Source organism: Anser cygnoides, chromosome 1 (assembly GCF_040182565.1).
Source record: "Anser cygnoides isolate HZ-2024a breed goose chromosome 1, Taihu_goose_T2T_genome, whole genome shotgun sequence".
Taxonomy (NCBI): domain Eukaryota; kingdom Metazoa; phylum Chordata; class Aves; order Anseriformes; family Anatidae; genus Anser; species Anser cygnoides.
The window spans coordinates 128,775,350-128,799,997 of record NC_089873.1 but is presented as its reverse complement, the minus strand read 5'-3'; the positions used below and the strand labels follow the sequence as shown (position 1 = coordinate 128,799,997).

Below are 24,648 nucleotides of genomic sequence, written 5' to 3'. Positions count from 1 at the left end.
CACACAAAGGTTGGATGTAATCACAGACTGTTTAACATTAAGAATTACAAGACTTGAGAATACAGATCTGTCACAGAGTTCCCCCAAATAACTCCATACAACGAATTTTAAGAGAGAATATAGCATTAAAAAATTAATCTTTCTACTTTTGCAATTGAAACATCCTGCTGGAGGAGAAGAGAATTCAGCTTATGTGCCTGAAGATCAGAGGAAAGTATGATCTTCGATTTACGGAAGAAACCTATTCCTGAGCTCACTACCTGAATTGTCATCTACATTCACTCTCTCCCTACATCTAATTTCTTTATCCAGTTAGTTTTTTTCCCCTCTCACTCTATGTCCCTGCTCTGTAGTTTTGTTTCCTTCTTGTCCAACCATTCCCAGTTTCCTTTCTGTGGACTTCACTTCTAGACTGTCTCCATCACCTTCTCGGTTATCTTATCCACCTGCAGAGCCTTGCAATTCCTCCTTGCTCCTCCATGTTTCTCTGAGCAGGCTTAATGCTCCTTCATGCTACTTCCTTCTCCAATTTTCCTTCTCCTTCTCTTTTGCCTTCTCAAAACAATACAATTTCCTCATCAGCTTCCAGTTAAAGTCACTTTGTCTAACGAACCACAGGATCCTTTCTGCTCTGCTGTGTATCAGAATGAATGTTTTACTTTCAGGAAGGAGCGAGCTTTGTAGTGAATCATCCTATCACTTGCCCATCTCAAACATTTGCTGTGCTTTGGTTTGCCTCACAGACAGGTCTCAGGGGTCATGGAATAGAAGCCTTTCAGGTGAGAGCTAGACCAAAAGACACGCTGAAGGAGTGCACCTCATGTATTCCAACTGCTGACGGTTGGACAGTCAATGGGGCCGGGCTTGAACTAGTCCAGAATAAAATACCAAAAAAGTGTTGCATCTTCAGCATCAACTATTTCAATCCACCACCATTATGAGCCAACCCCCCAGCTGGTGGAGGCTGGGACTAAGCAGTGAACAGAAAAGACCTGGGGTCGACCATGTGTGGGAAAGAAACAGGATGGGAAAACTGAGGACTGAATAAGGAGACAGGAAAAGATCCTGAGCTTTTGTTCAACAAGCAGAACTACTGCAACGCATATTCTTTCAGACTATGGGATGGAATCCAAGGTTTCTGGATCGTATCAGAAAATACCTGGCAAAACCTCTGGAAAAAGTATCCATTTCCTTCCCTTTTAGTGCTGTTTCAAGCAAAGAAAGACAGTCTATAGTTCTACCAGTTACTTACTTACATGGCCAGATCTATGTCGTTCCTAAAATCAATAAAATTTTATTATCAATTTTTACAGCAAACCTCGCTGCAATTTCTAAGTGCCTGAATATTTAATTTATTCTACAAATTAAATTCATCATAATCTAAAGAGTAAAAATACTTAAAGACATACTTCTTTTTTTTTTTTAGTTTAGAAAGACTGAATAAATTTCACCACCAAAGAAAAGGGGTAAGAGTGAAGTTTTTGTCTTCCATATTACAATTTGAGGGCTCACTATGTCTTAAGGTTCATGATTTCTGCCTCTTTCGGATATCATTTTCTTTTATTAGTAGGCCTAAAGCTAGAATATACATTCTGATATGAAATTGCATGCTAATCTCCAACAGTTTTTGCTGCTTTTCTACCATTATTTTTAATAATTATCATGTTAGCTTCTATGAGTTGTTTAATAGTTCCTTTATTAAGTTTTCCAAGTTATTTAATTTTTGCCTCTGGCATCCAATTTTATTGCCAAAGATTGAAGCTGAGTGTCAGTAAGTCTTGGTTTTATCACAGAAGGCTTACATTGTCACTGTGAAATACTCATCAAAAGCCTGATTGCAAGCTCATAATATCACACTGATGACTGAAAAGGTTCCTAAAAATGGAATGGACTTTTTGGGGAAGAAATCCACTCCTTTCCTTCAGGAAGCTGCAAGATTTCTAAATATTGCTTGGCAAATAACAACTCTGTCTCTTTCAAATAACCAGAGGCTGAAAAGGCTTTTCTGGAGATTTTATATCTTCCTTTTTAATAATTCTGAGAGAGGTAAAGGAACATGTCTCTGAGATACCAAAAGCTCACTGTTGTCTTTCAAATCTCACAGCTAAAGTTTCACCCTCTTATTTCTGCAAGAGTGCTTGACTGCTGGCAAAACAGGATATTCTACCACAGTAACAAAGGAGAGAAGTTGATAATTCTGATCATCATTGCATCACCTGACTTGGCAAATTACACTGGGATCACCAGTTTCTCAAACTTAAGACACAGGACAGAGGGCTTTCAGGACAACGTAGTGAAGGCTGACTGGATAGGCCAATCACGTACATGCTCTTCACAGATGCTTAGTAACTCAGAATTCATTTCCTTTAACTTTTTCTTTTTTTTTTTTGTTATTAGCTTACAAATAAAACTTGTCTAAATCACATACCTGAAACAGAATTTCAATTCCAGTTCCATTCTGCATTCTACAGTGAGACTGAAAGAATACATTGCTTACCTCTTTTTCAAAATCAGAAGGAAGAAGCTTGACAAAGTTATCTGGAAACACTCCTCGTCTGCCATTCAGTTCTCCTTCCCACCAACCTACATCAATGCAATCCTACAAAACAGTAAAATAAAATGAAAAACACACGGTGCTTGGATGCTGAACAGATTTGTGTGCTGAAGTGCTCTTTTGCATAATGTCCTGCCTTTTTGCTAGAACATGACAATTTACTGGAGTGCCAGGTTAACAGGGTAATCTACCAGATAAAAACTTCAGTAATCACCCTGCATTACATTATCATATGGAGCAGCTAGGGAAGAACAATAAACATGCTGTAAGAGCTCAAGAGCTTGTCTGTGTCTAAAGCAAAACACTATTTCAGCATTTGATCTGTTAAACCAGTAAGCATTTTGAGCATGTATGGCACTACTTCTCTGTGACTTCGTTTCAGAGAAAGACAATAACTTAATTAAACATCATACATCCCAAGAGGTAATAAAGCTCGTTCATTTGCCACACTTTCAAGAAAACCTTGACACATTAGAATTACTCCTGAAGTTATTAAATTTGATCACTGTCCAATTAAGAAGGCATTACACGCCTGATCACTGCAAAGCACCATTTTTTTCTGTGGCATTTTTCAGCAACACAATGTCGCGTGCACGGCAAAACAATGCACAGCTAAGTACTCGCAATGAAAAAAGTGAACCTAAATCTTCATATGGCTCAGAGCCATGCAGTAAATATTACACATCTGAAATGTGAGGGGAAGGGAAATCCCACAGACAGTACATGGGCTGGTCATGACAAAAAATCAGAAGGGATCGCCCCATCCTATGACAGGCAGCACTAACCAGGGTTGGATTTGCAGCTGGGATCCCACACCATCCGGCTACCTCAGCCTTAAGCAATCGCTGTAGTCCCTTCCACAGCTACAGATCTGGTCTGACCACACCATATGCACCAGCCAGGTACATCCAGCTGTCCTGGAGGCAGAGCCGCACTGAGTGGCTCAGAGTTCAACAGAGCTAACATTTCTAATCCAGCCCTATGGAAATTCTCTAAGATTTAACAAAGTGGTTTTGCTTTTCAGAAATCACGTTTCAGCACTGTTTAGAAGAGCTCAGATGTAATTTAGCAGCTCTGTTCTCTGAATGCTCAGTGGTACTGACGTAGGTCTAACAGTCCTAGCTTGGGGCATGGTCACTGTTCCACACGTTCACTGCGGTGAGGATTTTCCATCACTCCCTGCTACAGAAACGGAGCAGGTCTTTCCCTGCAAAGACCTTATGTGGGCTGTGGAAAAAAGCATGGTGATGTGTAAAAACTGGCTCATTACAAGACAACTGCCTTCTTGCTTTTCCATAAAGTGAGAAAGAAAGAAAAAGCCGTGCATCTGGAACAGAGGGGCAAGCAGAAACAGAGTGGTGCAGATATAAGAAAAGGAGGCAAGAGTGGGCAGGTAGTTTAGGTAAAAGGGAGAGACAACAACATGCAGTAAGTAATTATACAGGTTTTTACAGAGAACAAAGCTAGAAAAATTGGACAGAAGCAAAAGAAATAGGCCAAATTCTACAAGCCTCATGTATGCTATGAGGTAATATCCCTCCAGAAACAGCACTGGATCAAGGGGTCCAGATATTTACATTCTTGTGGTATAAGAAAACAGCTGTAGAAACATAAGTGAAGTCATGTCTTGACACTTTATCTACACAATTTGTTTGTGAAGCCGTATCTGTTGTGCAGTACCTGTGAACACTCTAGAGTTTAAATGTCACTTGCACAGATCAGTCATTGTTGTAGCCATATATAAAGGGTAACTGCACGTTAAATATTCATAAAAAGACAGATCTGAACTTATTTTTCAAGGTGAATATGCAATGTGAGCAAATACTTTAGAAAACGGCCACTCTGATCTTCATTTCATCATCTTCCTGGGAAAAAAATCATAGCACTCTTTCACAACTTAAAAAAGGTTTGAAGAAAAATACTTACAAAGCTTGTACACGCTACAGAAGTACAGAAGGAAAAGCTAAGAGGAAACAGTAATACTGTGTGTAGCGAAAGCAAGCAGTATTTTAAATAGGGGAGAGGATCCACTACAGAAATCAAAATATGAACAGTCAATAAAAGATTGCATGATAATACATGCATGCAAGATGATCTTATCATCGTTATATTTCCATGGTATCATTTGGTTCAGCTGCTACAGGGATATCAGAACAACACAAGTTAACTTAATCAGGTGTACTTAATGCCAGGAGAATTCTTTAAAATATTGCTCACAATGACTGTGCATGTTGGTATTTTTCTGTAAGTTATAATCACAGAATATCTAGCGCTGGAAAGGACCCAAAAGGATCACACATAAAATGCATAACACATTTGATGATATTTGAAAGAAAACAGACTAGCATTAAAGAAGAGCACAGCTTTTATGTTTTTTATTTTTTAATTTTTCTTCTCTTCAAGGCTTTTTATTTAGCTTAATTAGATCGCTTCACCACCTGGCAATACGTGCTGACTAAACAAGAAAGCTAAATATCATGTTTTCTTGTATCACATCTGTTTAAGGTATGTACTTTTTTTCCTTCATATCTCCATATTTTACTCTGATGTAATGCGTTCCTGATCTACAAATGCAGGCACTGAACTTTCATTCTCTTTCTGGTCGTTTTTGTCTCGTGTTTAATCCCTGTTTGTCTCCTGCATTCTCCCTGCTCTTTAGCAGGGTGGCCTTCCCCAAGGACACTTACCCTTTCCAGACCATCACAGTTATTTAGGAGACATTTATCAGTTTGGTTAGACTGTCAAACCTTTGTTAGTGATCTGATCCTCGACTTGCTGATGTTTTCAAATATCCACTGAGTGAACACAGCGCTCCGCAAAGGACTGAGATAATCAGCCAGTCATGCATGGCACAGGCAGGCTGTGTGCAGGCTTTTACCCTTACCTCAGCCAGCACCCCTCATTCCTGATGTGCAGGAGCCCTCCCACTTGGCTCTCCCACTTGTGCAGCCCAGCAAGTAGGGCACTCAACTGCACTGTTAACGTGGCATGTTTTGTGATGCCCTCTGCACCCTACCATGCCATCCTGAAATCACCAAAACGATACCCAGTTTATATTTTTAAAATATTAATAATAACCCAAGCTTCTGGACATGAAAGCTTGTGCTTCTACTCACAGTATAGCTTAGGGCCAGCTAATAACCCCGGCTAAACAATGCACGACATCATGTAATTTTTTTTTAGATTGTATTTTTTTTCCTCTTAGGAAACACAAATCTTACTCCCGTTTCTTCATTTTAGTAGCACACACGCATTTTGTACTCCACACTTTTCTTAGAGTTTATTTGTTTTCATGAAAAACTGCTTGTGTTTCATGCTCATTAATCCAGAACAGCTGCACGTTTGCTTTTTTCTTCTCTCCATCTTGTCACTTGGGCTTAATGCAGCCAATCACCACACATGATTTTCCTACATCAGTAGATCGTTAGGCAGTTTCTCTTTAATTAAGCAAGCTCTGGATGCCCATATACAATGCTGACAGCAGGTACATCCTCATCACAAGAGCCTACCATATGAGGACACCTGAGCTGGAGCTGCAACAAGCTGCCTCATGCACTAACAAATGACATCAGAGCCCTGAAGCGCAGTGAAGGCACTGTGATCAGAACCACATGGCTGGCTGTCAACATCGAGCAAAAGCAACTCCACCAGTTCTAGATCCCTGTCAGCCACGCAGTCCTAATCATGCTGTCTTTTTTTAAATACAGCTTCATGTGTTTAATGTTGGCAAAATGGCTGTCAACTCAAAATTTAGATTTTACACAAGAGCCACCAAGCTATTACAACCCCGTAACACATTCCAAAATTTATTAACGAAGTGGATCTCTCCTTTACCTTCATGTTATTCTACCAGACTCATAACAGCATAGATAGATAAAAATCAGATGCTGAAACGTCCCCTAAGTTCTAGGGAAAAAAATGTATTCCAATTACTAAAAATACATTTTAGTTTAAGGGAAAAAAAAAAGGAGATTAAAGATAAAATTGTATCTGATAGATACTAGAGTTCATGCAAGATAGGTAGTAGCCAGGCCAGCATTTATCTACACTAAAAATTGGCTTCTACCAAAGCTTGAGTCAGAGACTATGTTCATGTCCAAGGCAGTGACAGTGCAATCAAATACCTTACAGAAATCCTCTGGCAATTACAACTGACAGGTCTGTTTTCATTGTTCAGGCTGAGGCAGATGCATGGCATAAGGAAAACAAAAAATCTAGTGGGAAATTTTAGCATTTTCTCACTGGAACACAAATCTTCATTGTACCTTCATTTCTAGTTCAAAAATATTGTCTCTGACAAATTTAATTCAAATGACTTTGAAGAATGAAATAAAAGGAGAGAGTGGAGGCAAAAATGAAAGGATGAAAAGCTCTTCTACTGAAGAATCAAAATCCATTTTAATTCCAAACCCACTAGATCACTAATTAGTGCTAATAAATTAAATACATTGGATTTGGTATTTATTAGCAAAATTCATCTTGTGATAAGTATATTAGGGTAAAGAATTGGACAAATGTAGTCATGAAAAAGAAGTGTTGAGGATTTTTTGAGAAGGAATTTTTAAACTTCATAAGAAACAAATATTACACAAAATGTAAGGTAATAGAATATCAAACTGCGCTGGAATTCTTAAGGAAGTCAGAAAAAAATGTAAGAGAAAAGGGTAAACATAGGAGAAATGGCAACTACCAGAAAAGCAGAATACAACTGGCTTTTGTCAACATGTTGCCAACAATTTTAAAGGCATACACAGATGAACTAAAAAACGCCAGTCCTTTTCTTGACATGAAGAATAAGAGAAGAAAATAGTCTTCATATAATTAGAAGCGAGGCATGCAAGCTAGGAAGAAAACTGCAAGAGGGACTTTTTTTATTCTTATTTTTCCCAGAAGGGAATATTAAACTAACAGAAAAGAAAAAATACAATCCTCAAACCAACAATAAGACAAGAACACAGCACCACTCTGAAATTTAAGTCTGTGGTGACTAAAAGTGCAATGGGAGAGAGGAGATGCATGACTAGAGAGATCAGACAAAGCAGTGAGCAGATATTTTAATATGAAAGCAAAGACCTTTTGGTCTGCTATTTGGAGTACCAATTTTTTCACACTATTAGTGAATATAAGTGAAATACAGTGAAGTATGTAAGTAGGGTTAATAGCATAAGATCATGGCTTAGTATCCCTTCAGGAAACTGTGACAATCTTGTAGCAACTCTCATAGTGGCTACTATAACCTAAAAAGTCACACTTCTTCCTCTTCTGTGTGGATGGATCCTGACACTGCTTGGTCTCTTACACATACGGTATGTATGTGTATCCCACACCAACAGGTTTGTTTGGCAGCACAACGGCTGCTATCGTACCAGAACAAACCCCGTGCTATTTCTTCCCCTGGTGGTCTCAGTTGAACTGTAAAAAAGCAGAAGCTGGTGGAGATTGAACGAAAAGCCACAGCGGAAGGCTCCGTAATACTGCATAACCTTACGAATACTCCACTCGTTGCACAGATGCAGCTGTATCTAGATCCACACGACTGACAAGAGGCTGGCCCTGTTCGTCTGCCTGATCAGAGAGTACAGGCGATCGCAGGACAAGAATGCAAACGTTCCCTCAGTCAGTTACCCTCGCCATTTCCCTTTGGTGTTCAGAGTTGACAGAAGGGGTTGGAGAGACAGAGCTGCCAGTCCCCTGCTCGCTCGATCTTCAATTTAGTAGCTGAGACCACGTTCAAGGCTACGAAATCGGAAGAGGGAGATTCACACCCAGCAGGCCACAAGCCCCTCTCGGGCAGACCTGCTCTCCAGCCTGACATGGACGGACTGCAGTGCCACCCAGACATGACTGAAATCGCCCTCTCTGAGTCTCTCTCAGCTTCACGGCCCCCTTCTCACCGCTCCGAGTGGGCAGGACATTCAGATATTCCAAATACCAAGGTTATTTCACTTCATATAAAGCCACCCCTCTCAAAATTAGTTGCCACAGATGGGTTGGTTTCCAGTCCCCAGTGCTGTGCTCTAAGCCCCAGCCAGTGAAAAGACGACGAGGGCAACCAACCCTTTCCCTGCAAACAGAAAGCAGCGCTCCTGCTTGTGAACACGCCTGTAATATAAATTCACAATATGGATTTTTAAAATTGTTTTGCTAGGAGTCAATAATGCACTGTACTTTAAATGTCAGGCACACGGAACTATCTTTTCTTTCAAGTACCGTGCTTTATTTTACTTATTTTTTTCTCCACTTATAGCCACTTAAAGGAGAGTTACTGTGTGCTACGAGACCGTTCTTAATCACTTAAATAAAAAGCAGTAGCTACTTGGCTGTGTGCTCAGTTGTAATTATAGTTTTTCTCTTGCCTGGGCGCAGAAGCCCACCGGACTTGCTTCTAGATCTCTGCTGAAGCTGGCTGTAAATGCCTGGAGATTGCTCTTTCCAACGTCATCGGCTGCCTAATACTAGCAGGGAGCCTACCGACAGCTGAACAGCCTCTGCAGCTGTACTAAAATGAGGGCCTGAGCAAGGCTGGCAGGGGCTGCCTACACAACCTATTCAGCCCCTCCACAGAGTACAGCACCAGCACATTTAGCAGTGCACTGGGGAGCACGAAAGGTTTGCGGGAGATGAAGAAACAACTTTACTGCCAGGCAGGCATCCGCTGCTCCAGCCACATTTTTTAATTTATTTGAGGGTGCGAAGATGTTTCCTGCCTTTTCCTCCAAAGCAAGCAGGTCTTCAGGGAGGCACCAACTCCCTCGTCTCTCACCACCTTTGAATTACCAAACATTTCAGGGAGCGCCACATCCCCGACTTCATCTCTTCCCTCCCCAGCTTATCTTCTGGGCTGCCCCTAGCTGAGGAAAAGGCTTTTGTTTGTAAAAGCGAATGAGGTCTTCCCTGCTCCCCAAGGTCCCAAAGCAAAGTAACAATCTATGTATTTATTTTCTCCCCTATGCATGCCTATAGCTGCAGCTGTGTAAACCCACAAGGAAATAAATCTGAAAAAGGCTGATCTCTTCATCTGTAAACAGGACTCTTTTTTTCTGAGGGAGCAGACCATTACACAGGCTGGCCTGCTGAACACGCTGCTGCTTTGTAGTGCAAAACTACATGAAGCCATCCTGTAAACATCAATCCATAACTGCTCGATATTTCAGCTTTTCTGATTGAAAGCTTTTGATAAATAAACCTTTGATTTCGTCATTCTAGCTAGGACAGAAAGCAGTGCCAAGAACAAGAACAGCAGTTCCTCTGAAAAGGTAGCTGCAAAGCATGCACTGTGGTATGGGTGCTCTGGCAATGCTTAAACAGAAAGTCTTCTGCCCAAGCAAACAGATGGACTTGCATGTACATTCATCTACAGACATCTTCTAAAAAATTGGCCTACAAGAATTACCTTTTTAACTTAAGATTCATATGTTACTATGCTTAAAATATACAATTGGCAAGCTAAGATTACAAACTAAAAATTATAGGCTATTCAGAGTATTGAGTGAGAGGCAACACAACAGTGCAGGGTTTCAAAAAGCAAAATCCTCATGGTAGGATACGAGAGTTTCACAGAAATCTCACCAGAATACACAGTTCCTTGCATGAAAACAAGAAAAAAATCCCAGCAGTTGGCAATTGTTATTTGTCAAATGTCTGTTTTCCTTCTGCCCTTGTATAGTTGGTTCTCATCAAGAAGAATGTTGAGCTTATAAAATCCCATTATTCACAAAGCCATGAATATCTCTTACGCTTGTACTGAGAGCTTTCATGTGTCAGCTCTGCTGTGCTGGCAGCCGCACATTACATTATTACCACCCTCATTGTAAGTGTCTTTTCAGCAGCATTTCCCACAATTGATAGCCAACCTCGTAATTTAAAGGAAAAACAAAACACCTTTTAGTTTAAGGTGAACAAATGTGTCTATAGCACCTTTCAAGACACTCTGTATACTCAAATATGTATATATATAAATATATAAAGATAATGTGCAAAGGCTTCTGAGTTTGAGGATTAAAGGCCTCGTAGCAAACCAAATCTGAGAGCCAAGCTGGCTGCCATTCCCTGCGCCCACGCAGAGCAGCAGTGGCACAGCGCTGCTGCCTGCCTCCGGGGACCAAAAGGTCCCAGCTCTCACAGGCACGGGAGAAGGCTACAGAAAGAGCTCTGTAATTTTGAAAGCTGGTGTCTGACATCACTGGGCAAAAACAGTTATGTGCAGGGAAATTTCTAGTTTTTATTTTTAACCCATTAATGAACAACTGCCTAGATTTAAGTAGATGGAAAATTTTCATTGAAAACTAGTGTCAAAGATCAGCATTATTTTGGTAACTTTGAAATGAGCTAATCAAAAGCTGACCTCACATTGCATCAGATATTCATTAATGCAATTTTCATTAGGGGAAAACAATAAAATCATGCTGAAACTGAGTGAAAAAAGTAGTTTAGTAACATTTAGGAATGGTTCTTTAAAATTTCTTGCATTTTATTGTACAATTCTAATGCTGAAATGAAGGCGTACCACTCTCAAAATCCACTTTTATTCTGAAAAGTCAGAAAAGAATTTATTTTAGTCTTTATAAATTCTCAAAAAACTTGGTAAAACACTTGTGAGTGAAGGAAAGCATCTCTCCTGAGTCTTACATTACACCCACCTTGTGCTGCTACTTAAGACTGTATGGGAATATGATCAAGCTTTGTTATTTACTAAACTCTGTTACCAGGAATGAGACCTTACAGTATCATGCAACAGTTTGTTAAATATTTTTGAACCTGGCTATGATTTAAAGCATCTGGTTAGTAACTAAGTACTCCTAAACAGAAATATTATTTTAAAATCTGGCGATATGGCAGAATGAATCGCTCAACATCTACCCAACCCAAGATCATTTAGATGAGAGAGACAGTCCAACAGGCAATAAATTAATCTTCTGAGGCAGTCCTGGAGAGCACCCATTTCCCCCTTATATGCACTTTCTCCCAAATACTCACAGATTATGAAATACTGGGAGAAAAGTACGAGAAGAAATCTCCCAGTCTGACTCTGTTTGGCCCATAATCCAAAGCAATTTATTCTGCTCGGGTCCTCAGCCTGCGCCCCAGAAGATCCAAATCCTTCCCAGCTCCTGCCAGCTCTCCTGCCCAAGCAGCAGGGAACTGTACATGTGGTAAGGGCAGTTGCATCTTTTAAAGCTTTGAACAGGAGAATTTATTTGTATCCATAAGCTCTAAGGCTCTACTAAGAATTTAGCGTGTCAACATGGTACGGAAGGAAATGGGAGAGACTGTCAAAAATTAGACATTATTTCAGCAGTGGTTACACTGTCTTTCCAGACAGTGGTTTTTACTGGAAAGCCCAACAAGAAGATACCTCTCTAGGAGACATATTCTGTCCAAGAATTGGCCTGAGTTGTTGGACTCTGCAAAGGAGAAATTGGCTGAGAATAAAGAATGACCTGCAATATACAGGACCTCAGAGCAGAGCATCCAACAGACCAGATATATTTTGGCTGTTAAATCCATTTTAGGCTAGATCTAACCTTTTGACTTTAAACTCTGTGAGTAAATAGTTTAATCAGTAACAAAGCTGAATTGCTTTGATGAAATATTTGTGCAAACAGAAAAAATTACACCGCTCATTGAACAAAACAATCTCTTCTGGGGATTCACTTCACTTGCAATGTTCAGTCAGCAGAATACCATGGAGAAATAAATATGAGCCAGGTCATAAAACTCTGGCCCTCCAATACTCAAAATAAAACTAAGTTAGCTACCACAAACATGAAAGGTGGTGCTAGTAACAGACAAAATACATACCTCTGATACTCTAAGCTAAGATAAAATATTTATATAATTATATTTTTGCATTTAGAAAGATTAGAAAACCATTGAACAAATCATTTGAAGTATTAATTTAATGCCATTACTACTTACACCAAAGACATCTTAGATCCAGAGTCATAATTATCATCACTAATTACTTGGCACTGTATATGCATATTTACTTTCTCTTTAAATGATTCTCCTTATTCTGACAAGGTTGGACTTGAGATAAAACCATCAAGCCAGCATGTGAACCCAACACACAGGATGAAAGAAAGGATGAATCTAAGCAGTGAGTTTAACGCCTGCATTGTGAGCAATAATCACAGTTTTCCAGACGCCTTGGTATGTCAGTGATATCTTTCATAAGCACAGGGCAGAAAAAAAAATTTCTCTCCCTTTTAATCTTAAAATATGTCACCTTTTCAGATTAGCTTGGCTGTATTAAAAAATGCTAACAAATAAACCTAACTCTTTAGATGATGCAAATCTCGAAGCACTACATGCATGGGGGATCCTGTCACTTCACCTACATAGCTTGGCCTGAACTTCCATTCGTCAAAATTCAAATGTGGTACTTTTGAGGAACAATACAAGCCCTTCCTTTGAAAACACTGCTGTAGCACTGCAATCAGTGATAACAAGAATAGGAAGAAAGAACGTCAGTGTATACTTATAGAAAAAAAAATATATATATACTAACAAGAACATTTAAGTGCTGGTTGCTCCCCAGCAATAATCTCTAGCTTCATAGTTTATTTACGTGTTCAGCTCAAAAATTAGTGTTTCAGTAATATTTCTAAAGATACCAGTGAACTGTTGTCTGCACCTGGTATCTTATTAAACATACTGTCAGCCCTTAAGTAAGGTCTCTACATTGACCTTACTTAATGCTCCATTTTTAAACACAGCATCGAAGAAAGGCTGCAAGATATGAATAAGTGTTAAGAATTTATTTTAAGCATTTAAAAATCTTGGTCAAGGACAAGGTTCAGGCAAGAAGAAAAATGAGAGAACAACTACTCACAGTCTGTTTTCCCTATAACTCACTGAGTACATCAAATCACTTTAGATAGTGAACTTATTTCGGCAACCATTAGCATCCCTATAAATTTTATATAACTCACATGAGGACACGTTCATACTTCCACACAATGACCCCAAACACTTGCCACACATGTTAGCAGCATATTAAAAGGGCCTCATTGTGCAGGACCTAGCCCAGCTACCATCCCACATGGCACCATGACCTGAAACCCAGCAAAAGTTCCCAACCGTCTTATTCCCATTAGATTCAAATCTTATGACCCATTCCAACTCATCTGTGCCCGCGTGTCCAGTGACCAAGGCAGCCAGATGCAAGGGCAAAGGGAAGGAGAAGACCCGTCCCTTTCAGCAGCAGCCTACCATTAATCATGTCGGATTGCACCCTCACCATGCACACTTCGCGAATTAATTTCCTGTAGGAAATCAGCAGCTTTGGTACAAGCAGATTCCTTAATCAGCTGAGGGGGAGCGATGTCTTGGGGGAGAAACTGGTGCTGAGCACAGTGTAAGGGGCAAGGAACAGAAAGCAGATGTGGTATGGCTGTTAGGTCTGACCGAAAATGTGTTGAATAATTCACGGTTGTCTCAGGAACAACAGGAAGAGCATGCACTGAGATCTCTTCAGGTGTTGTTCTCTCTGAGGCAAACACCTGTTTCTAAAGGTAAGGAGTAAGCGCCTTTATTGCTTACATGCTAGTCTTTAAAGACACAAGATCATAAAAGCTTTCTTAAGGCTGGACGTTATTTGATGTTCATCCACCTTACTCCTTTCGGTTTCTGTATGCAGGATTGTTGCAAAAGTTACAAATCCTCAAAAAATCTTGTACTAAAGCTCTAACTGAGGGCATCTGTGTGACCAAAATATTTAGTGACAACAAAAGTCCACTGTGCTGCTTTGACAGAAAGCCATTTTTATTACTTTTATTAAATCAGGTCATGCATTTTCCCCTGCATAACCTGATTTATTTTATTTTATTTTTTATTTGTATTGCTATATTAGCAAACTCATTTCTAAAAATGAGATAGAAATTTTCATCTGTCAGTCAAGGCAAAAATAAAATTACCCAAGTGTCTACCCTGAAATAGGACTGCCTTCTTCTCCTCTTTCGAAAGACAGAACCTGAAGCTACCATATGTTTTCAGCTTTGAAAATTTCTGTCTTCTTAGACACGCAGCTTTATTTTTAATTACTTCAAATCTTATCAATTTTTTTAACCCATCCAGTAGAAGATAATGAAAATTTCATCTTACTATGGAAAAATCAGTGTTGCTATCTACTTATTTACATATACCGAAAGAAAAACTAAAAACCCTCTCATTTGTACATATATTTCTGTAACCAAGGGTTGTCAAATATGTGTGTGCTGTTTGCAATTAAAAGCAACGAGAAAAAAAAAATACACACACAAACCCAGGAAACAGACAGGTTTCCCCCTAGAGACACCATAATCTAGTAAAATGCTCAATTAAGTATCAGCTATCACCCTCCTCTAGCACACTGGCCGGTTCCTGCTCCTTCCCCTGCTCATGGCCTCAACGAACTGGCAAGACTCTCGTAAATAGCACTTACTAATTTCATCCCTTTAGGAGCCTCCTGCATCCGTCAGAGCAGCTGTTTTCCTTCACAGCCCTACCCAGTCAAGTTATCCTTGGCAATCTCTCAGCTAAAGAAAGTGCTCTGGACAATTACCTTCTGGACCAGGATGAGCATTTAAAGATGTTGTAAGGGACAAAACCAGGAGAATTGTTTTGTCAAAAGGTCCGTGCTTGGGAAACTGACTATAAATACAGTGGCGGTGAAATTAAATGCCTGAAGACTACACGAAGAATTGGAAAACGCTAGGCTCTCTGCACAAGAATAGATTCCATGCTCTGACAGGAACAAACGCAGCGTAGCCACTTTAACAGTGAAAACAGGACATTATGAAAGAGGCTGGTAGGGCTGAATTACATTTCATTGTTTCCTTATACCCTTCTGCTTGCCTGTACTTGTTTGTTTGACTTAACACTTGATTTTATCTGACTCACTAAATGTACAGCATTTTGAACCACCAAACTTGCAAATCTCACATTAAGGCAAATGATCACCACCACCACCACATACAAATACTGTCTTTGCAAAAACTGATTTATGGCTCTTTTCTCCCCAACATAACATTAAGCACTACAAATTGGATTGCCAATAAATACCTAGAGCAGAAAAAGTTGCCATGTAAGTCTGTCACTAATGATGGGCATTACTCTATAGTGTCTGTCATGATACCAATACCCCAACGTTCCAAGGACTATCTGAAAAATGTTACGAAGATTTGGGGAGGCTGTAAGTCACTCTTGCTCTCTTTCACGTCATCAATTCTTCAGACGGTTTTGATGATCCAGCTGATGTGTTGACACCTATCAGTGTCAACACCATGGCAACTCAGAGTTAACTGAACTGCCACTGATATTGCCCTCCACGACTCCTACTCCGATGGGAAGAGTTCGGGTGAGGATATTCTTCTATTATTGTCAGCTTTCAACCTTGCGATGATTTTTGAAGTATTTTATTTTATTTATCCAGACTATTTTCATTCCCGGGAACAAAGCGGTCTTTACTGCCTAGAGCTCAGGTAGATTGATGCAGTGAATGCAGTGAAATGAAATCTTTCACAGTCTTGCAAGTAAAACTGCTTTCAAATGAGTGCAGAGCTGCCAGTGAGCTCTTGATGTATTTGCTTTGAAATTATTTAGCTATTGCTATCGATTTCTCACATAGGTCATTTTCTATATGCCACTCAAATCTTGCACATTTTTTCAGAATTTATTAGAGCTGCTAAGAAATCTGTAGTGTTTACATTAGGAGTCTCTATTAAGACTGGAAAGTAGCCTACAGTAGTTATGCCTAAAATTGCTGGAATGAAAAATCCCAGAAGACTTCCAAGATGACAGTTGAAAATGTCACGTGAATCTTCTGTTGTTTAAAAGCAACTCCATTTATTACAAATATAGTCTCCTAAATCAATATTTGAGTACGATGAAACACCCGTTCGCCGCTCTCTTTTGGTTGCACAGTGCAGTCACTACCTGTGTTCTCATATTTATCCAAATGCTGTCAGGAACATTTTGAAGCTGCTACAAAAATTACCTAAAGAACACAAATATTTGATATTATAAAGAATAACCTACAGTAACAATCTCATGGCCTCTTGCCATTCACCTGTTTTCAGCTTATGAATGTATTGTATCCACAAATTGTACAACAATCACCTTAACTGTAAGATTACTGTATTTTGTTTTTTTTTTGCTCTTTCTACAAAAAGTGCATTTTTCTTAGACCCCTTAGCTGTAAAGAAAAGCTCCAAAGTCTGCTGTTCTATTTGCCTTCAGGATGAAGTTTTTACCTTCCTCTAGAATTCTGAACAATATTTTCTCATCTCTTATCTTTAAATATTGTACATGAAGAAATTAAAGGACTATAATTTGCCCACCTGCACCACCAGTATGTAATAAATAAAACTTTTTCTATGCATCTACAAAGGCATTTACTTCACTGAGGAGAAGGCAGAGAGAAAAACCTTTCCAGAATTTTTTAGAATACATTTATGTGAAGTCATTAATTTCTTCTTTTGTTCTTCTTAATTCCACATAAATTTTCACCTATAAGGAAATAACTGTTACTACCATATGTTTGACTCTATCTCATCGGGTATTTTTTTGGTGATTTAGGCCTATTCAATTCATTCAAAAATGACTCAATATGTTGTTTAATTGGCAATTGTTTCTGGCTACTGGACAGGCACAATGGCGTTCTTGTCCTTACATCTCCCACAATATGCAACCTGTTGCCGGGAAAATGATCAGCCTCTTCTGACTCCCGTAAGTTTATAAAAAAACCGACCAGCACGCTCTTCAAGTGACTAGGGAAATCACTTGTGATTCAGCAAATCTGTTCAAAACATTCTTTGGCTACTTCACAAAATAATTCAGATGTTCAAATTCTCCTATCATAAAGGCCTGCACGGAAGACCTGATCTTCTTTTGATTCAGTATCTAACTATGCATCAAAACAGAGCGAGAACTTGAAATAGAGTCTGCAAAGGCCTGGACAAAAACAAGCAAGCAAGCAAACAAACAAACCAAAAACCTGTAACAGTTTCCTCTTTATTTTAAGTGGATACTTGGAGGTCTTGAAAAGGGACTTTTATAACTGATTTAGATAAAAAAAAAAAAAGACTGAAATCTGATGTAATTTTATCCCTTTCAACTGCAGAGGTACTCTTAAAATGGTGGTTTTGAATTTTGCGTTTACTCATACCACTTCTCTATAATTCTTTCTACAATTCATTTATTTATTTTTTTTAAGATGAACACTAGAGTAACAGCTTCCTCAGACACACATTCTCACATGCTCATGAACACACAGGCTCTCCTCATAGCTTACGATTTAGCTCAATTAACTCATCCACCTTCCTCTTCCTACATACTGCGTGCTATCTCATCTTTCTGCATTTAAGTTTCTTGCAATGCACTTTGTGTACTTCCCATAAGCTTTCTCTCCCATTCTGTTGTGACTCACTTCTTATTACTTCAGCCACTTCCACACATTCTCACCAAATGTTTTCTTTTTTGAATAAATACAAATTCAGTACAATTTAAAATTGTGAGTCTTCAATATTCCTATCAATCTGTGTGAAAACAGACTAACCTCAGGAGGTACTTCTCATGCTGAGAAATCTTACTACGTTCTGGTTTTAGTGAGCTCAAGAAAATGACAATGCATCTGGGGTTTTAGGAAGTGTTACTCCCATCTATTTCTTTAAAAGTAGCTATCTTCTCTCTTTGCATCTAGGTAATTCGGAAGAATAAATTTTGTCTAATGCTGTCTCGCATAGAAAACAACCCCTGCAAATCACTTTCTCGCAAATAGATTAAAAGAAACTCTGTCATCTGATGGCAATGCGAAACCATGGTAATAGTTTCTGAAGTGCTCAAGCTGAAGTGCAGAAGTACATTTCCATTTAATTCCCCTTAGTCAGTATGGATCACTAACTCTGTTTATGGAGAAGATGCTGCAAGCACAGGGATGTGAATTCTGGATGAGAGGCAGCTCTCTGGCAGAGGCCATTACTGGGCAGAAGGGTGAGGCTGACTTTGTTGTTGCTGGCTAAAGCAACAACATTTTTGTTAAAACACCTGCTTGAGAAGACGTGGACTAAAATAAAATTGCTCTTTTCCATGGTAAGAGCATAGAGGAGACCCCATGGTTTTCAGAACTCTATGGGAAAGACCTTGACTCCAAATTCTGTATTTTAAACTACGTATTAAAAATAGATGAAAAATACCCACAAGCCTGTCTGCAATGAGTTCTGCAAACCACAAAAGGATCTGCAAAGCGAGTACTTGTTAAACACTGCTTCCTCAGCACCTCAGATTAGTTCGGATGAAGCAAAAAAAGCATCCAAGGGAAACGCCAAGCCTTTTTGCGCTCAGATGCACCTTGCTCAAGAGGAATGGTTTTATGTAATTGTTCATGGACATGTGATACACCACAGAAAATGGAGAAGAAGAAAAAAAAAGTCTGTGGTGGCTTGATACCATCAGAGTATAGAGCAGAAAGGCAACGGGACATACTAAAAAACATACCAACTTCTGACTGTGTATTTGGGAAAACTGATCGATTCAGTCAAATCACCAGGTCAGGTACTAGAAAAGACAAAAAAAAACAACAAACCAAAACTCTTCCATTGTTGGCACAGAAGCAGTAAGAAGAGAATGGAAAAGAAAAGTAAGCAAATGCAGTCTCACTTTGAAAACTCAGCAAAGCAGCTGTCTCTTTATCTCTGTGCTATAGTGAAGAACACATCCCCACTTGGAGACCAGCCATCTCAGGGAGTTAAATCCACGTGGTCAATAAAGCGTGAAGTGGACGGGAACAACTTTTTAAAAGCCATTTCCGTACTCAGAGACACTGTTAAATAATTACACGAGAACATTTTAAATCAGGCAAAGCCAAACAACTTTCAAGACAGGCTAAACAAAAATTCACTGGGGGCAAGCGCTAGATTGACTGTAAAAGCCACAAAAATAAAAGTAAAATTAAAAGTATTTTACTAAACACTAGAAACAACAGCTTTATGACAGCATTAACTCATTTTAATTACCTTTAATTTACATGAAACAAAAGAAGTGACATTTTCAATAACTAAAAATAGCAAATCAACGCGCACAAGGAATGAATCCTGGTATGCAAGATTCAGATCGAGCACAGCAAATCTAGTAGCTGCATCACTAAAGAAGACAATTTTTGTAGAGTAGTGGAATTTAAGAAGGATGGCTAGGCTGGACTCATTTGGCAACTGTGGTGTTGTGGTGTTTTGTTTTTGTAATTCTAATAAATACTGGAGGGGAAAAATGGAGACATGAAAAAAAAAAACAGATGAGAAATACATTCATATATACCCATGCTGTAGACATGTATGAGTTTTTCAGTTTGAAGGCCTATCCCTTCCATCCAAATTAAGATCACTGCAATGAAGCTTGTAAGAAAGATGTTGATATTGATATTGTTAGGCTTCAGTACCCATTAAAGGATATTTAACATGACAAACTGTTTATTAAATTCACAATTTATTTTCCTACCAATGTCTGATTATTTTTCCATGTACATTCTTCAGGACAAAGAAGATATACTCTGAATTTGTAAACAGCTTAAACCAGAATGAACACTGCCATAGATGCATTTCCCTTCCCCCTCTTCCCCCCCCCCCAGTTATTTTTAATTACTAAGTTAAGTAACAATTTCTTATGAAACTTGTCAGTTATAGAATTTGTGCTTTCACTTTCATTAAAGCACATGAAATCCACAACCTCTTCCATTTTCTACCTTTTTCCCAAATACTTGTATGTCCAGAAGTCAAAAGTGTTTAAACAAACGGTGGTCTTTAAGCAAAAGCAGGAAATCAAGTTCTGCTAAACTATAATGTTGTACAAGTTTTCCACCAAAAACAACAAAAAAAAAGTTTGCTCAACATCTTATTGCTGTAAGTTATTTATTTGACTAGACACCACACACAGTTTTTAGAGATTTAGTATAAATCTTGACACCGGTTTTCCATTTCTAATCTTGAACAATTTCTAGTAATCTTTAAGAAAAGAACACTGGGGTCTTAAATGATTTAATTTCATTTCTGTATAAAATCTGTGTGGATTTTCTGCTCTATGGTAGCGTTAAGGACAGCAACATTTTAAACAGGTGTTCTTTCAACTAATTTACGTACATCATCTCCATCAAACCAAAAGTTCTAATTCGCAATTTCTACAATAAAGACAATTTGCACACCTAACAGAGATGTTCAAAACTGCTACTTTCTTGAATCTTCCATTATGTTCTCTAGAATTTTATGTTTGTTACAGGAATCAATTTAGCTCTGTCAATCAATTTTTGCTCTGTCAATACATTCAAACTAAAATTAATTGTATAAATTCATAAACTCAAGAGTATGTCTACTGTTCTTCACACAATCTTATCGAGGTAAGGCTCTAAAGCACAAGAGGAAGAGAGATCTGTAGGACTTTATGAAATCCGTTTAATGTTTCATTGCTAAAATAGCATTATTTTAAGAAGGATGCTGTTAAAGGCACACATAGGAATTTTATGGTAATTGAATTTTAAAAACTGCATCCCTGCTTATAGGAAAAAAAATATTCTTTTTACCTTACTGATAAGTGTGACGACGTCACCTTCTCGGATTGTGAGTTCATCATCATTCTGTGCTTCGTATGGAAATATCACTTTGCAATACTCCTTGGCTGAAAGGAAGAACATTTAATGTGATAAATTATCAATTTATAAAACCTGCTTATCCAAGGGTGAAAATCTTTGTAAAATGTTCCACAGCTGTCTCTGCATGCTCTCATATTTAAAAAACTCCACGCTGATGAGAATTCCCAAGGATGTCCCTCACGGAGTCAGTTCTGTAACCCCAGAAGCATTGTCTCCCAACGTCTCCCTCCCTGGAGATATCCAAAAGCCACCTGGGCCTGGCCCTGGTCAGCCTGCTCTGGGTGTCCCTGCTTGGGCAGGGCTTGGAGCAGGTGAGCCCAGAGGGCCCTGCCAGCCTCAGCCACGCTGTGAGTCTGTGATTATCTCAAACAGAATGGCTCCAGACCACAACCTGCCACAAACCATTTTCCTTAGAGTAAGCCTGTGTTTGACACTCGCTTCAATGCTTCCACTGGTATAGCCTTCAAACAGATCACACAAATTGGAAGTATAAAGGAGCTAGTAGGTTGACAGAGCTTATCTATCCCCCGGTGTGCAAGAAAACAAGCATTTCTGAATCTACACAGATGACAAAATAATAAATAATACATTGATAACTGCAAAGGCACTCATAACTAAGCCTTCTGTGCACTCAGCATACGAGATTTTTGAATATTAGTCTAAAGTTTCCTCTTCCCTTTTCCATTTACTGTCTATAAATACGGGCATCATCTCAACTTTCATCTGGAAAATACAGCAGCCAGCACTCCTCAGAAATCTTAAAAAGCAGTTGTCATGAAAAGAAGTTACAACATGTTGCTGTGCAACGGACAAGTACGTCAATGTGTCTTACAGATAAAAGGGAATGTGCATTCCAGCTGTTAAATAATGTATAAAAAGGTATGTGATATTCTAAGACAGCAGGTTAAAAAAGACCAAAGAAATGCTCACAGAAATTACCGGACCCTTTGTAGAAGCACATGGGACTTTGTAGAAGTCTTCACCTCACTTAAATGTCTCGGTTTTGATGACCCCTGACCACCACATCACAACTCGTTTCAGAAAGTAAAAGGGATGTCTAATTGCTAGTTTGCTGCAGTCTGGAAGGAAGGGTTTGGATCACTCTTCACGGACCCAGTTGGGATGTTTCCCCTGCTCACTATCCTGCCTTCAGGCCAGCATAATAACATTTTATGTGCAAGCTGCAGGGAGGCTGACGCACACCAACTTAGGTCAGGTAGATGTAGAGCAGCATGTAAGAGAAACCAGTGAGATTCAGAACATTTTTACACTTCACAGAGTATGCTACCTTAAATAATCATGGCTTTGTGTTTTGTTTTGCCCTTTTTTGCCCCTGTTTGAAGAGTATTCCCATCCTAAAAAACAGCTTTGCTAAATAATGGATTCAGTGAATTAGTGCAAAGATGATGTAGACCATAATACTGTACTACAGAAGCTGAGTGCTGCACACTTTGTGAAGCCTCTGGTTACTGGGTACAGGCTTAGCATCTCTTTTTTGTGATACAGACCAGAACAGAAACCAGGCTGGGTTCTTGGAGGCAACCACCACCTGGCCCCAAGGAGTATCCCTCCTGAACGCCCATTCTCAACTACGCAAATGGTTCCTCTCTTGACTAAGCACACCATCACGTAACCATACCATCTCCACATTCAGTGGGGAGCCGAGCACCATGCACAGCTCATCACCAGAGAGCAGCGGCCGTGACCCGACAGTAACTGCACTGTTCTGAAAGGACGTCTGTGGTGCGGCTCTCGCCCGAGGTGTGCATGAATCCCACGCATCTGAAGTTAAAGAATGCTTTCAACAGCAGGTGTCCAGTGTGCCCGTGTCTCCTGAATCTTACAATAGGCAAAACTCCCTCGGCTCCTCTTTGCTATTTGAAGACTGCAAATTTGGACTAGGATGAAGACATCCACAGACAGAGTGAATAGAAGACTGTGGTTTCAGCATCTGAAAAAGTCAGTCAATAATCAGATAAGTAGTTGCTCCCTTTCTTCTTTTTTTTTTTTAAACTTTTCCTTTAAAAGTAGATACACGTGTGAATCCCATAGTAAGTGGCTGTCAAAAGCAGCAAGACTGACTGAAGAACTCATGGTCGATGGCAGGGGGATGGTTGGACTTGATGATTTGGGAGGTCTTTTCCAACCTTAATGATTCTATGATTCTATATAGGAAATGGTTATGAATCTTTATCTTGTAGTTTTGGTACCAAGAAATGGTACCATGACCATTTCTCCCATGACCTTTCTGTTCTCCACGCCAAGCTCTTGCGTTTTTTCTTCCTTTTCCTTGCCTTTTTATTTTATTTCACTTTTTTTTTTTTTTTTTTTTTTTTTAATATCCAGATAGCAAAGAAACAAGGAATTAAACTAGAGAAAAATGACTCATGAAAAAGCAGGTCTTAGGCTCAGGCGAATGCTGATGCAGTCCATAAAAAGCCAGGAGACAACTATTGTGAGAGGGAGCTGGAGGATGCTCACAGCTGCCCCGTGCTCTGAAGGCTGGCACAAGAACGCAGGGCTGAAGGCACAGCCATGGAAAAAAAAAAACATGGTTTACGTGCAGTAGGAGGCTGGATTCCTGCAGCGTGCTTCACATTGACATATACTAAATCAATATTTTCCCCTGCCCAGTGAGGACCGTCTGGATCACACTGCGACAGAGCTAGGTCTCAAGAGCACTGACGGATTTGAAACAGTTGAAGTGACTGGACAAAGTCAGCTTTCGGACTTCTCTTATGGGAATGGTAGGCCAACATGATTTAAGTAAGTAAAACCAAAACCAAACAGGACTCATAATAATATGAACGTTTCAAATCAGATTAATAAAAGAAGAGAAAAATCTAATAGGCTATGTCAATAATGTACTAAAACTGTCCTTACTCAGCAGAGCTCAATATAGCAAGAGGATATAAAGGTACGTAATTTCAGCAGTTATGTTTAGATAGGAAGGAAAAAAAGATAAAAGGCAATACTAAGTTCAAACACAGCAGAGACCACACTGGAACTTTCTGAATTTAGGGGGTTTTCCTAGTGAAAAACAAAACAAAACCCTAAAGGTCAAAATAATAGATCCTCTTACAAGCCTGGTAAATAGGCTTGAGACAAATTAAAGGTTTAGACTAAAATGCCAGTATTATGCATCCCTTAACTGTGGATGATAAATCCCATTTTTACATTTGACATCCAAGGCTGGGTTTATAAATCACAGATGGTTCTTCCAGAAGCCTCTCTTTCTTTCCCCTGACCTGAAAACATGTTTTTAAAATATACCTCCCCATAAGCCCCCAGCAGCAGACATCTTGGAAACACTAAGGGAGGAGAAAAGATGATATTCATGAGCTTTCCGGTCCTAGTTATTAATCCAACAACAATTTACTCTTTCAGCCCACAAAGTCTCTCCCTGCATACTTGCAGCTCCTCCCAGGCAACAGAAAGCAACCTGCCTTATACGATGGACATTTCCCAAGGAACTGAG

The 24,648-nt window shown here is 39.3% G+C and overlaps 1 protein-coding gene across 6 annotated transcripts in view; it reads right to left on the bottom strand.

The window, feature by feature from the left end:
- The window catches only part of SH3KBP1 (SH3 domain containing kinase binding protein 1), a 226,641-nt gene that overhangs the window by 33,785 nt on the left and 168,208 nt on the right, over positions 1-24,648 (bottom strand). For all 6 annotated transcript variants that reach the window (XM_066981109.1, XM_066981113.1, XM_013183859.3 and 3 more), the window contains 2 exons: positions 21,102-21,196; positions 2,498-2,599 (listed from right to left, as the gene is read on the bottom strand). In XM_066981109.1, the coding sequence (XP_066837210.1) occupies positions 2,498-2,599; positions 21,102-21,196 (197 nt within the window). The remainder of the gene's footprint in view (positions 1-2,497; positions 2,600-21,101; positions 21,197-24,648) is intronic.